General features: G+C 40.1%; 1 protein-coding gene and 1 pseudogene across 1 annotated transcript; both read right to left on the reverse strand.

Moving 5' to 3' along the window:
* Positions 1–462: 462 nt before the first annotated feature.
* LOC113290595 (ankyrin repeat-containing protein BDA1-like) lies at positions 463–2,560 on the reverse strand. The gene is made up of 2 exons (XM_026540185.1): positions 1,970–2,560; positions 463–1,356 (listed from the first exon to the last, which is right to left on the reverse strand). Exons 1-2 carry the CDS (start codon positions 2,558–2,560, stop codon positions 463–465), a joined length of 1,485 nt encoding a protein of 494 aa, XP_026395970.1.
* Positions 2,559–6,694, reverse strand: LOC113287121 (annotated as a pseudogene).
* Between the last annotated feature and the right edge of the window lie 6,492 nt (positions 6,695–13,186).

Here is a 13,186-nt window from a genome sequence, read left to right on the forward strand (position 1 = left end):
GTCCTTCAAAAGCTAAGCCATCGGCCCCCATAAAAATTCATTCTTTGAGAATCGGAATATACGACGAGATACTTGGTTATTCAGTTGTAAAACAACCTCCATCCCCATCTCCCACGATCAAAAATCACAAAACAAAAAGCAAAAGGAAAAGAAGATGGAGTGTACCGTGTTCTGCCCGCTCTTATTCTTTCCTTACTGTTTTGTTTAATTTTCTTTTTCCAAATTAGTTTTACTGCAGTTTTGGGGTATTGTAAAATTAGGGCTTTATTACTAAATCTAGCACTATGTAGGACTAAAAAGAGACGCTAACACATCTGACAACTCTTGTATACCAACCCGAGCTGTGAACACCTTCTAACCAACCATTCAAATTTGCGCCTAGATTGAGTTAATCAGTAAGATCAATGTTGACTGTCATTAGTTTATGTATAAGCTTACTTCCACTTTGACCCTTTATCCATCTCATTCTGTTGTTATCTTCTTCAACCCAATAGACTGGAGCATGTTCTTCAACCCAATAGACTGGAGCTTCTTCATCATCCCTGTATACTGGAGGAACCATAAGCTGAAGCGAACGATGTGTGACACGATGACTATGGCAATTAGCCATATCCATGCTACAGCACCACCATTAATAACAACCTGGCAGAACCCGGATACATTCCAGTCCATAGGTTCTTTTCCTACAGGAGCAAAGACATACAAGTTTATCAAGTAAGCTGAAGTCATGCATGTTATTGCAAACCAAAGCACTACAACAAGAATCCTGAAGAATATCTTGCTCAGCATCTGTTGCCTGAACCGAAATCCACTGATCTGAAGTAACATAACACACATAAATGATAGAAATGCAATGCTGATTAGTGCCGTGAAAAGTGCCCATGAATTAATATCTTCATAGGCCATCACCGGCGATCCAGCCACTAGGTAAGCTCTGAAGTTTGGGTCATTGCGGTCCATATCTCGACTGACATTAGGGTTGAGGTCTCTTATGGTTCCATCATGATACAACCTCTTAGTTTCCCTCCAATCCCCACCAGGTGGGTATTGACCACCCTGGAAGGCAATACTTGCCAGAACTGATGCTACTACCATTAATGTGTTGTTGTTATCTTTGATCCATCTCCCATTATCTTGGTCCGACTTCATCCTTGTAGTAGCTGTGGGATGATCTTGTTTTTCCTTATATTGTTGTGCATCCGATGGTACTAATCCAGCTTTCTGAAGAACACATTGCAGTTCCTTATCCATGATATCTCTTTGCTCAGATTTCATAAGAACATCGAGAGCAGTGTATCCTTTGCTGTTCTTAGCATCCTTTTCAACTAGTTCATTGTCCAGCAGATAATGAATAATCTGTGCACAAAAAAAAGTTTCAAATATAAATGACAGAACATCTTCAATATAATGCCCTTTATCAAATATGGCAGCAAGATTCAAAGTACATAGATAAGTTTCAAGTATTCATATGAATTACATAGATAAGTTCAAAGTACATATATTAAAGAAGGGTTAGATAGACAACTATAAATAGAGGTAAAATACAGAGATAATCTTGAAGCTAAACTGCGGCTATAGATCCAAACCTCAATCAGTAGCTTAGCTCAATTTCCTTATGTTTATTTTTTGGGATCTCATTTAGTGATCACTCATAACGGACCCAAAATCCCAAATTAAGGAAGAAAAATCTGAGCTACTATTATTATAGACTACTCAGAAGCGCTAACGCCCTTAGCTTGTGATTACATCTCAGCCATGATTTCCCCCAATACAATACTACTATAGCTTTATTAGATTCTAAGCCTAAAGGAACAACTGGAAGTTAAACTACCCATATCTCCAAAAGCAGGGTCTTAAAACCTAACCTCCAAACTCTGTTAGATAAGTATCCATATGAATTGTAACAATTCTGCAGACAAACTTGCTAGGCATGAATAATTGTAAGTCAAAATCATTAGTAAGATATTACCTTGAGGTTCCGTTTTGCTGTTGCAACATGCAACAAAGTGTTGCCTTCTCCGTCCCTAGATTTAAAAGATAGTGTTGTAGGTTCTTGATAATCAGGTTGGATTTCATCGTTGTTCATTTTATCCACCAAGACTTTAAGAGATTTGAGGGAGTTTTCCTTCACACACAAATGAAAAATGGTTTCGCTTTGAAATTCAGATTTCAGAGTCATTGCTTCTGGCTGCGCTTCAAGCAAAATCTCAGTAATCTCTTTGCTATCTCTCATGGCAGCCAAGTGCAGAGGACATCTTCCCCATGAATCAGTGAACATACAAACATCGGGGTTTGATTCTATCAGCAATTTAACCATTTGGACACTACTTTTCTGTGCAGCAAAGTGTAGAGGACTGAAACCTTTCTCATCTCTCTCCACTGTGAGTTCCATGTTAAGACTCACCAACTTCTCAGCAAAATCAACGTAACCACAAATAGCAGCTATGGCTAGAGGATTTTCAATTGGGACTTTTTTTAGAATAAGAGGGTCTGCTTCAATTAGCTCCATAAGTAAATCCACATCTCCATTGATCGAAGTATCGTGCAGTTTTCTCTCCATAGTTTTGAACAATAGAGGGAGAAGTGAGCTGATTTGGAAAGAAGATGAAGAACAGAGGGGAGAGAATACTTCTTGTTTTTTGTTTTGTTTGAACTTAGAAAGTCTGGAAATTCTGAGAGAAGGCTTAATATAATACCAATTCTTCTTCTTTGGTTTCACTGTCTTGTGATATCTTCTTACGCGTGATTACCGAAAATAGCATTTTTCTCTCCCTTGAAGTACAATTTGCTTTGCTCTACTTTCTTTACTGTAAAAATGTTAATTACAGCCGTGAGAGGGGCACTTCCTGAATCAGGCACGGCCAGCCAAATTATTAATTTGTAAGGGAAGATATAAAAGATGAACTTGAGAAAAAAGAGACTGAGGTTAGATATAGTTTGTTATTACCAGTCAAACATACTGATGTGAAATTAACTATTAGAGCAACCACGTTAACAGTCAGCTGACACTGTACAAACTTTTTGAATGTTAATGTAAACGGAACGCCCCCATTTGGCCACTGTAGCAATTGTGGAGAAATTGTCATCGAAAATGATAACATCAGCACTTTCTTTCGCCACCTGAAAACAGAGATTCGTATTTCTACAGTGTTACTTTTTGTTTTTATAATAATTAAACATGTAACATTAATAGAAATATGTAAGATAAAAGAAATAAGCAAACTGTATAGACTGACAAAGTGAGACTACATATATATCAAAAGATTACCCACCTCAGTTCCAGCAATACCCATTGCAAGTCCAATATCTGCTTCACAAAGCGCTGGAGTGTCATTTGTACCATCACCAGTCACAGGAACAACTTCACAGAATGTGGTTCTTAGATGTCTCACCAGCATGTGCTTATCAAGGGGAGAAGATCGAGCCGTCACCTGAGACCAACCGAAGTATTGTTATAAATAAATAGTATGTAGTTAGTCCATGTCGGACAACCAACATCAAGAGGAGCTAGAGAGTACCTGAATTTTAGGAATTAGTTTTTCTAATTCTTCCAAACTCTTCTCCCTAAATACTGGACCTTCAATAGCAATACCATCATCATTCAAAATCCCACATTCCCTTGCAATTGCCTTTGCAGTGGTTATGTCGTCTCCTGTGACCATCCTCACCATTATCCCAGCAGCCCTACAGATTGCAACAGATTCCTTGACACCGGGACGAACATGATCTTTGATACCAACAATGCCTATGCAAGTGTATCCTCTAAGTGGAATTGGATCCTTGGCAGGATAATCAGTTCCCATTTCCATATAAGCAAGGCATAGAGTACAAAGAGCTTCACCAGCAAACTGCTCAATAGTATCATTGAGACGGTTGATTGTAATTTCATCAAGGGGAACAACTCCACCCCTTGGGTCTATAACCTTGTCACATGCAGCCAAAATCATTTCTGAAGCACCTTTGCAATGGGCTTGGAGACCTCCTTCAGGAAGCTCTAGTACTACTCCCATTCGTTTCTTCTCGGAATTGAAGGGTTCAACTTTTACAGTCTTGGCTGCTCTGCGCTCTGCCTGAAAATCTCCACCAAGAGACAGGCCAAACTCCAAAATAGCGGTTTCAGTTGGTGAACCCAAAAGTTCTTGTTTTCCATCTTGGTTTATTACGACTTCTCCGCCCATGTTAGTAAATATTCTTTACAGCAGCATCAGGGATTTCAGAGCACAAACTAAGTGCCTCATTTCGGTTGTTTATCTCCTTGATATTTCCAAAAATGCATGCTTTCACAACAGCCATGTGGTTGGTAGTCAGTGTCCCAGTTTTGTCACTGCATATAGTTGTTGCAGACCCCATAGTCTCACCAGCTGCAAGGTGACGGACAAGTGCTTTATCATTCATCATCTTCTTCATGGCAAAGGCAAGGCTCAAAGTCACTGCCAAAGGGAACCCTTCAGGGACTGCAACCACGACGATAGTAACTGCAATGGCAAAATATTCCAGCATTTCTAATGCATCATCTCCAGTCCAGCTCCAATGGGTACCATCTCTAACCTTACGGGAAAATACACCAAAACCGCGAACGTCACAACAGCAAAGAACAGGCCCATCTTACCAATAATGGTGGCAACACCATTCAGTTTGACCTGCAAGGGAGTCTCATCATCTCCTCCTTCACTGTGGGTAGCCATTAATTTACCCCACTGGGTTCTCATCCCAATTGTAGTCACTAGCATCTTGCATGATCCGTCTTGAACTTTGGTTCCAGATAACAGAAAAGGATGATCAGCACTCACCATCACAGGCTCGGCTTCTCCTGTTAAACTGGATTCATTTATCGACAGTGAAAATCCAGATATAAAAAGACCATCTGCTGGGACCTGGTCACCAATTCCAAGATGCACTATATCACCGGGGAGAAGATCGTATATTGACATCTTCTGTCTGTATCCATTCCTTGTAACTTGCATGGAAATCTTCTTCTTTTCCTTGTCTAAATCACTAAACTGCAGAGATTGTCGATAGTCACTCGTAGCAGTAACAAATACAACCAACAGAATATTTCAACAATACCGAGACCGTCATGTGCTCCCTGTGGCCATCCTTCAGTAGCTATACCAACCATTAGAGATACAAAAGCACAAAAAGCAAGAATGATGAGAGTTGTATCCTGCAGCGCTTCCCATGCGAATACCCAAAAACTTCTCAATTGGTTTTCGGTGAATTTGTTGATACCATAAAGGCCCTGCCTGCAATCCAACAAATCTGCATCTGCAGATAGCCCAGTGGTGGTTGATGTACAAAGCTTGTTTGCTATACTCTCCACCCCACCATGCACTTTTAACTTCTTCACATCGTCGCCTTCAACAACTGAACCCAATTCTTCTGCACAAATCTGAAATCCTGCAGCTTTGACATCGTCGGGGACAATGTATTCTGTAGGAAATGTTACACCTGAACACATTAAATAAATTTGTTAAATGAAGAACAATCCACATCTTATTTGTAAGCGTGATTTAATCTTACTGACCTTACCATGAATGAACTGAAGAGCAGCTTTTGACACTAAAACTGCAACTCTCAGTTTTTCCTACAAAATGCAAGAGACGTCAGTTGTGAGATGTCCTAAATTCCAACCAAGCCAACAGAATAAGTCATGCATTTCTCAAAATCAAGATAACATCATGGAGACATTTGTACTCTCAGCTTGACTAGATAGTAGAAACTGAAAGGCTAATATTCAAGCAGTAACAGTTAATTTATTGCAATACTTAAACACATACCGTAAGTATTAATCTATACACATAGCTTAGGGCAGAGAAGAATCCTAATTCTTACTTTTGACTGTTTCAGTTTCGGTATATTATAAACTAAATCATTATCTCACGTCAAATGTAGTTTGACTTCATGTAGGACACAAAATGAAACATTAAAATCTACGTATCGCGTAGTGCAGAGAAGAATTCTAGCTTGAGTAATTCTTACTTTTGACTGTTCTGGTAAATTATGAAGTAAATCAAACATGTGTCAAATGTAATTTGACTTCATGTAGAACACAAACTCCAAATATTACAACATCCAACATTTTACAAAGACCAAGTCCTTTACTTAATAATCATTTTCTTAAAGTTATATGCAACAGAACAACGATCTTTATCTTCAGCTAATTTAATCATTAACACCAGCAATCTAGCTGAGTTTCTACTTTGATGTTTCATCACTGCCTCTCATAATTTCTTTTCTTCACATGATAAATAACAATAAGTTCATAGTCTCTACTTGCCAAATCAGTATTAAGCTTCAAAAAATCTAACTAATCAAGACTACCTAAGATATATCAACGAATTGCTAAAATTAGTCAATACAATTAACAAAGCCATCCCACTAACACATTATCTGATATATACTGAGCCAAAAAATTAGATCTATAGAGAAGACTGCTTGGAAATCTTAACGATTAACGAATTTCAAAGATCTGATCACGAATAAATGGATAGAAATAAAGACGGACCTGATTTGTACGTCGCATAGCTTCTGCTTCGTAACGTTTTGAAAGATTTGCAGTGAAACGAAACCTTCGTTTTGGATTCTTGACAAATCCACATAGTTTTCTCCATCTTTGAAGTGCTTCTTCAGAATCTCAGATGAGTTCTTCGCTAATACACCTCCAAAATTCTAATCAAATAACTCTCCGTCCTCCGGCGAGATTGGGCTACTGATTAATTGGGATAAATACCCATTTTATTCCCATTCAAACTGGGGTGCCAAGGATGTCTAAAAGGTGTTTAAAGACCAAATTGCCCAAAAAATAACATGCCCACCAAAAATCTTTCCAGAAAAATTTCAAAATCTTTTTCCAAAACTGTAATTATGAAACCAAATCAAAAAATAAAAAAAAATCAAATTTGAATCATACGGGTTTTGAGATTTGGTATGATTTTGTTTCCGATCTCAAAATCTGTATGTATTCATACTCGGTTTGAGATTGGGTACAAAATCATACCCAATCTCAAAATCTGTATGATCCAAATTTTTATCAACAGTCGGCATGGTTTCTTTTTGTCGACATTTCCGACTTGTATTAGTCAGCATCTTCCTACGTTGAATATTGTGCCGACTTTTCATCTCTAAAATTTGCATTGACAAGGTCGGCACGGTATTCATCCTTATCCCTTGCCGAATATAGTTTAGTCGGCAAGTTATGAATAATACCTTGCCGACTAATCATGCATTTGTAACACCTTTTTCTGTATGTCAAAAATCCTATAGTCGGCAAGGTATTTTTTTGTCGACCTTGCCGACTATAAGCTAGCCGACAAGGTAAAAAATCAATAAGATGCCGACTAGCGAAACATTTACAACAGTCTCATGTGTGTCAAAAATAATAAAGTTGGCATCTTCTTCATTCACCGATATTGCCGGCCGGATATAATCGGCATGTCATTCATTCGTAGACCTTGTCGGCCAGATATAGTAGGCATGTTCTTCATCCGCAGACCTTGTCGTCCGACATTCCACAAAATTCAGAACTGGCGTTGATTGAACTCATGGGATAAAAAATTTAATCTACTCAATTAATCCATTTAAACTCAACTAATTAAGCTAATCAAATTTTTTTAGTGTTAATTAAACAAGAGTATATTAGCCAGTTAGAAAATACATGGTTAAGGTGTGACTTCTTTTACTTCAAAATGACCTAGCTTTTGTCTCATTAGGTATACCCCAATCAAGCCAGGTTTAGACCATCTCCAATGAGGAAAGAGGGAATTCCCTTAAAATCTGAAGTGGCAGCGAATTACTCTGACGTGTAAAGATTCAAGGGAAGACGATGCCCAATGGGGGGTTCCTAACAAAAATTTCACCGATCGCTCAACTAATTACTGGGAAAGCTCAAGGTGATTTCTTGGTCACATAAGTCTTTTTCTTTAATTCATTTGGTATGCAGCTTTCATTATTATTTTATATGTACTACTTTTTGTGTTTTACTATCTCCGTCCCTAATTAGATGACCTAGTTAAAATTTACTAGTAAATTTAGAAATGATTTATCTCTCAAACTATACAACGGATTTTCGTAAACTTCGTATCATTGGAAAGCATTTTAAAACACCTATCTGATGAATATAAATATGGCTATTAAATTCTACATATTTATTATAAAAATACCAATCTATTATTCCTCTATTTTATGATATAGGTCATCTAATTAGGGACGGAGGGAGTAGCAAGTACAGACGTTTAAGTATAAGTCCACTGTAATTTCGTCGAGGAAATGATTTAGAAGACGAAGCATCTTTACGGGCTTTCTCCAACTAACTACGAACTAATGCAAGCTCAACACGAAGCTTCTCCTTCTCGGCTCCGAGCTGATCATTCCCCTTCAAACGGTTCTTCAATTCCAATATCTCCTTGTCCCTAGCAGCAATAAGCACTTCAGCAGCGTTCAACTCTTCTTCCCTATGATGAAGCTTTTCCTCAAGCTTGAGGGCCTTCGCCTTGAAGAATTGGTACAGAGTATTGTTGCAATGTTCACTTCTCATTATCTACGATAATCATGAACAAACCATAACTATTAATAAAAAGGTATGTCAGCAATAAAAGATGAAACCTACGATAACTTACTTCAAGAACACGCTGTTGGGGATAACCTTACTGGTACCCATCAGCGATAACCATCGTTTCAGCAACAGAATAAGGGGGATCGACCAATAAGCTGGTAGAGGTAGCTCCCAAATTCTTCTCCCAACTTTCGGAAACGTCATTAGGAGACGGCAGCTGCATCCTTTGACGGGTAAAGGCATCAGAGTTTTTCTCACCAGGTATCACTGGGGAAGGGTTCGGCACAAACATCAGACTTTTATTCATCAGCCAATCCATTATAGCATCATCACCATCCTGCATCAGGCTCTATCAAAACCCTCCGAAGGTGAACCAGGGGAAGTTCCAATATCAGTCGCGTCCTCTTGACCAGTGGAACACCTCTTGGCCCTGGCCTCCTCGTTAACACGAGTCTCACCGCACTCGTGACCAACTGCTCTTTCGCCACTGGTTCTAGAAGCCTCTTCATCACCGGTCCCAGTAGACTCTTCATCACCGGTTCCAGCTGTCTTTTCACCGCCAGCCTCAGTTCCTAACCCACCAGCGGTTTTCTCACCTTCATCCCCAAGAACATCCCATTCATCATTCGGAGAAACCAAAGAAAACTCCTCAGCTAGTCCCATGGCAGCGTTAATATCCATCAGAGCATCAGCGGAGTGAATCTTACCAAAAGAAAATTTTGCGGAGGGGTTTGTTGGCTGAGGCTCAGGATCCCAATTCCCCTGGGCTTGCGCCGATCCAATAGGGGGATCGTCCATCGGAATGTCAGACATAACTCTCTCTTAGTGGTACCACCATCGTTTCTTGCATCCTTCTCATAATTAGGAGGGGAAGTATCTATTCGTTCCTCATAATCGGTAACCTCCTCTTTGTCCTCAACATCTTCATCATTCATGGGGCTGTTAACCTCATCCTGAAAGTCTGCCTCCTCCGCAGGGAAGTAGAAGACTGAACCACGTCGATCTTCTTTTTCTTCTTTTCCTAAGGATATATCACTCAACGCATCAAAACGACGACTATTTACCTTAAACTAAGAAGAAAATGGGCAACATAAGGGACCACACCTTCGCAGTGGCTTTACCCTTCGGAGGAAGGTTAGCATCAGAGCTTTCGTCTTCATCAGCAACATCAAAGGCATAATCGAAACTCATGCAATCAAAGTTCAACCGCCAGGGCAGAAGTCACCATAGCGAGCTGGAGCACTATCACGGGGTTGATTACCAGCGGTAGGACGCAAACCCCGCGGACCAGGTACCCAGCCATAAGCCCAAGGACCGACAACTTCAATAACGGTGGCATACCACTCATAGTCATGATCACGCTTGAGCTTTTCACGAGTAGGAAAGAGTTTCTTCTAAGAATTCCCTATGGTACCAGGAATGTAGCGAAGCTTTGAATCACTCACCTCACTTAAGCGACGAACTTCACCACGAGAAGCATGAATTGAACGAATACCTACACTCCAAGGCTTGCGGTTCCTATCGTTGATATAATCGCCAAAAGAGGCATTAAAGTTTGCAGGAGTATACAAGTCTCTCTCAGCGGGATCGGGAGTATAGCAGGTCATCGTCGTTTCACCGTGACTACGAAGATAACACTCCCTCAAGGTCCAAAGATAGTTCCCACTAAGCTGCACCACTGAACGACAGTGAGTATTATGAGTGGAACCTTCGCGATCGGCCAGAACGTCATAATAGAAAGAATCACCCGACCTATACAAGGGTAGCATCAAACCCACTTCGAAGGCTCCCATAGTAGTCAGCAAATGAAATTCATCATACTTATAATTCACGATCATATCATAGGTAAGATCATCATCTGGCGCAAAGAACTTAACATCAAAAGCTTCGAGGCCATGCTTCTTCTTGAATGCTTCGAGATCCACATGCTTGAAAGTGACTTTCTTCTTCCCCACCGAAATGCTTCGTATCATCGGAACAACATCAGAGTCATCGGGTTAATTCAACAATGGCTTCTTCGCTTTTGGAGGATTTAAATCAGAGCCTTTCCTTTTAACCGGTGGATTCCTCGGAGGATCCGCCGGGGGCATTGTAGATTTTGAAGAAGACTCCTTCGCCAAAGGAATGGATTGTGAAGCTCTTGGTCTCGACTGCATCGATGCCTGAGGCGGTAGGGACTGAAGAGGAAGAACATTTAATGGTTCAGTGCGCAGGGGAGAAGGTTGTTGCACACCCTTCGGATCATCACGCTGAGAAGAAGGGTTAGCCACTGGACGGTTAACCGCATACCGAGACCCTTTCGGTGGATCTCCTTTTTTCGTAATAGATATCATTGGACCCGAAGATGATGGAACTTTCTGGGCTCGTGGATATGGCGCAAAAGGCCTTGGCGGACCACCTTTTGGCGGAGAAATATCAGGACTTCTATGTGGAGATCTGTAGGGACTCGATGGCGGAGTATGATAAGGAACCCGATGACGATCTGCCATATCTGCGAAGGGGCAAAAAACCAAGGTAAAGGTTAAAACAAAGAAGTTAAAAAATCAAAAGATTAGGGTTTGACAACTTTCGCAGTTCATCATAAATATCGACAGGGGCACAGAGACAAACAGACTTACCGAGACGAGAAACCCTAATTCAGTCATAAATACCAAAAATAAGCTTCGATGACCAGCAGAGAAGTCTTAAGTTTTTGCGAAAAAGAACAGGGGAAAGTATATATACTTTTGTATATTTTTTCTTTATCACAAAAACCTAGATACAGCAGCAGAAAAAAAATGAATATCAACTAAAATATAGAACAAGATGATGAACACCATACCTGGAGGTTGAGCGTTTTAGACGATCAAAGGTGAACAAGGTCGAAAATATTGGAGAATAGTAACGATGGCTTAACTCAGAGAATATTGTCATAGTTGGTCGAAGTTGTAAGGAGAATCAGGAGCAGCAGCAGTTAAGAACTAAGAAGAACTAGAAAAAAAGAATGAAGAGTCAGAAAGAATAAACCGACAAGGAGTGAAGAATGATAAAATTTATTATGTTAGCAACTTCTCTCATATTTATAGCAAGAATAACCTCCCATGAATCAAGGGGAAGTTAATGCCAATAGTGGGAAACGTGCGCCAAGGATAAGGAGAAGTTAATAGGGAGAGATGAATGTGGATACGGTTTTTTCTCCAAACTTGGACCAGCTTCAAGCTTAGAAAAAAGGGGAAAATTGTATACACATGATTCATCTTCCGCCACGTGTTGAAGGAAGTACACGTGGAAGACATGCAGCAGTAGGTCATCAAGATACGATGCCACGTCCCAACACCCAGGAAACCTTTATCGCCTATAGTTGTTCATCTTCACGATGATCCGATGGCTCAGGATCAGGGAGCACTTAAGGAACAAGCCACCGCGAATTACTGAAGAGCACCCAAAGATATTTTTTATCCCATCTTAAGGCATACCCAAGACTAACGGTAGAGATTAAATCCACTGACGAAGATGGGACAGGGGCATCGGACATCTGTCTGACGCGTGCGGACCATCCCAACCACCAGCATTAAATATCATAGGCATAGGGTATGTGTCAATCGATCTATGGATGAGAAAGAAGTGACCCATCGTCATCTGTCATAGCCACTGGGGGCATCGGTTTAGAACGAGTATGCCAGCGGCATCGGTACAAAGAACGAGAAGATAAGGTTGCAACTATCTATGACAGTGAGCCCCATGTATCAACCCTATAAATACCCCTCTCCACTAATAGAGAAGGGGTCAAGGAATTCTTAGTAAACATAGGAGAGAGAAATAGGAAGAGTAAGTATGAGCTCCATTTCCCCTTTTAGCTTCGTATTTTAGACAGAGTCATTCGACTATCTTTGTAATTCCCAGATACATAGTGAAACACCAACCCCTGTGGACGTATGCCTTAGTGATGAACCACATAAATCTTTGTCTCATTTATATTTCAGCACTTTACACATTTTACTGCTTTTACTATTATACTCGGTGATATGTGCTTCGTAGATATGAAATGGCATGGAATCACACTCTATGGACTAGACAATGACGAGTCTGAAGACTCTGAGTCGATGAGTCATCGTGTTTGCATCATTTCATATCTGATTTATTCACCTTAACGTTCTTATCCTCAAATGCGATATTGTATGTGTACACGTGGACCTCATCGTGATTTATGTGTTCACATTTGTGTTTCACCAGTGAGTTAGATTTTGGCCTCAGCTCCATCCTTATAAAGATGCGTCTGATAGATCCGATAATTTTCCGTTGATTGCGTGTTTCTTGTGGTCTATATGGAAAAGCCGGAATAGTTTAGTTCATAACGAGAAATTAGAAGAACCAGCTGCAATTCTAGCAAGAGCAAAGTCAATGATGCTGAGCTTTATTAAAACACCATCATTACACAACATATCTGTTATATTTTCACCATAACCAACTTTATCTTGGATGGTTCCACCTAAAGATTGGACTAAGATTAACACTGATGGTGCTTGGAACCCAAATTCTTCGAATGGAGGAATGGATTTCATTCTTAGAGATTCAACCCATAAATTTGTTTATGCTTAACAAACTTACTTGGTATGTTTCTCTGCAGAACAAGCACAGACTCGAGCAGTCAGAGAT

Source organism: Papaver somniferum, chromosome 6, assembly GCF_003573695.1.
Source record: "Papaver somniferum cultivar HN1 chromosome 6, ASM357369v1, whole genome shotgun sequence".
Taxonomy (NCBI): Eukaryota; Viridiplantae; Streptophyta; class Magnoliopsida; order Ranunculales; family Papaveraceae; genus Papaver; species Papaver somniferum.

Excerpts from the sequence above, each read along its gene's own strand:
- LOC113290595 (XM_026540185.1), bottom strand. The coding sequence starts at position 2,560 with ATGGAGAGAAAACTGCACGATACTTCGATCAATGGAGATGTGGATTTA. Across the intron at positions 1,357-1,969 it reads CAGCAAAACGGAACCTCAAG|ATTATTCATTATCTGCTGGA; the intron begins GTAATATCTTAC and ends TTTTGTGCACAG.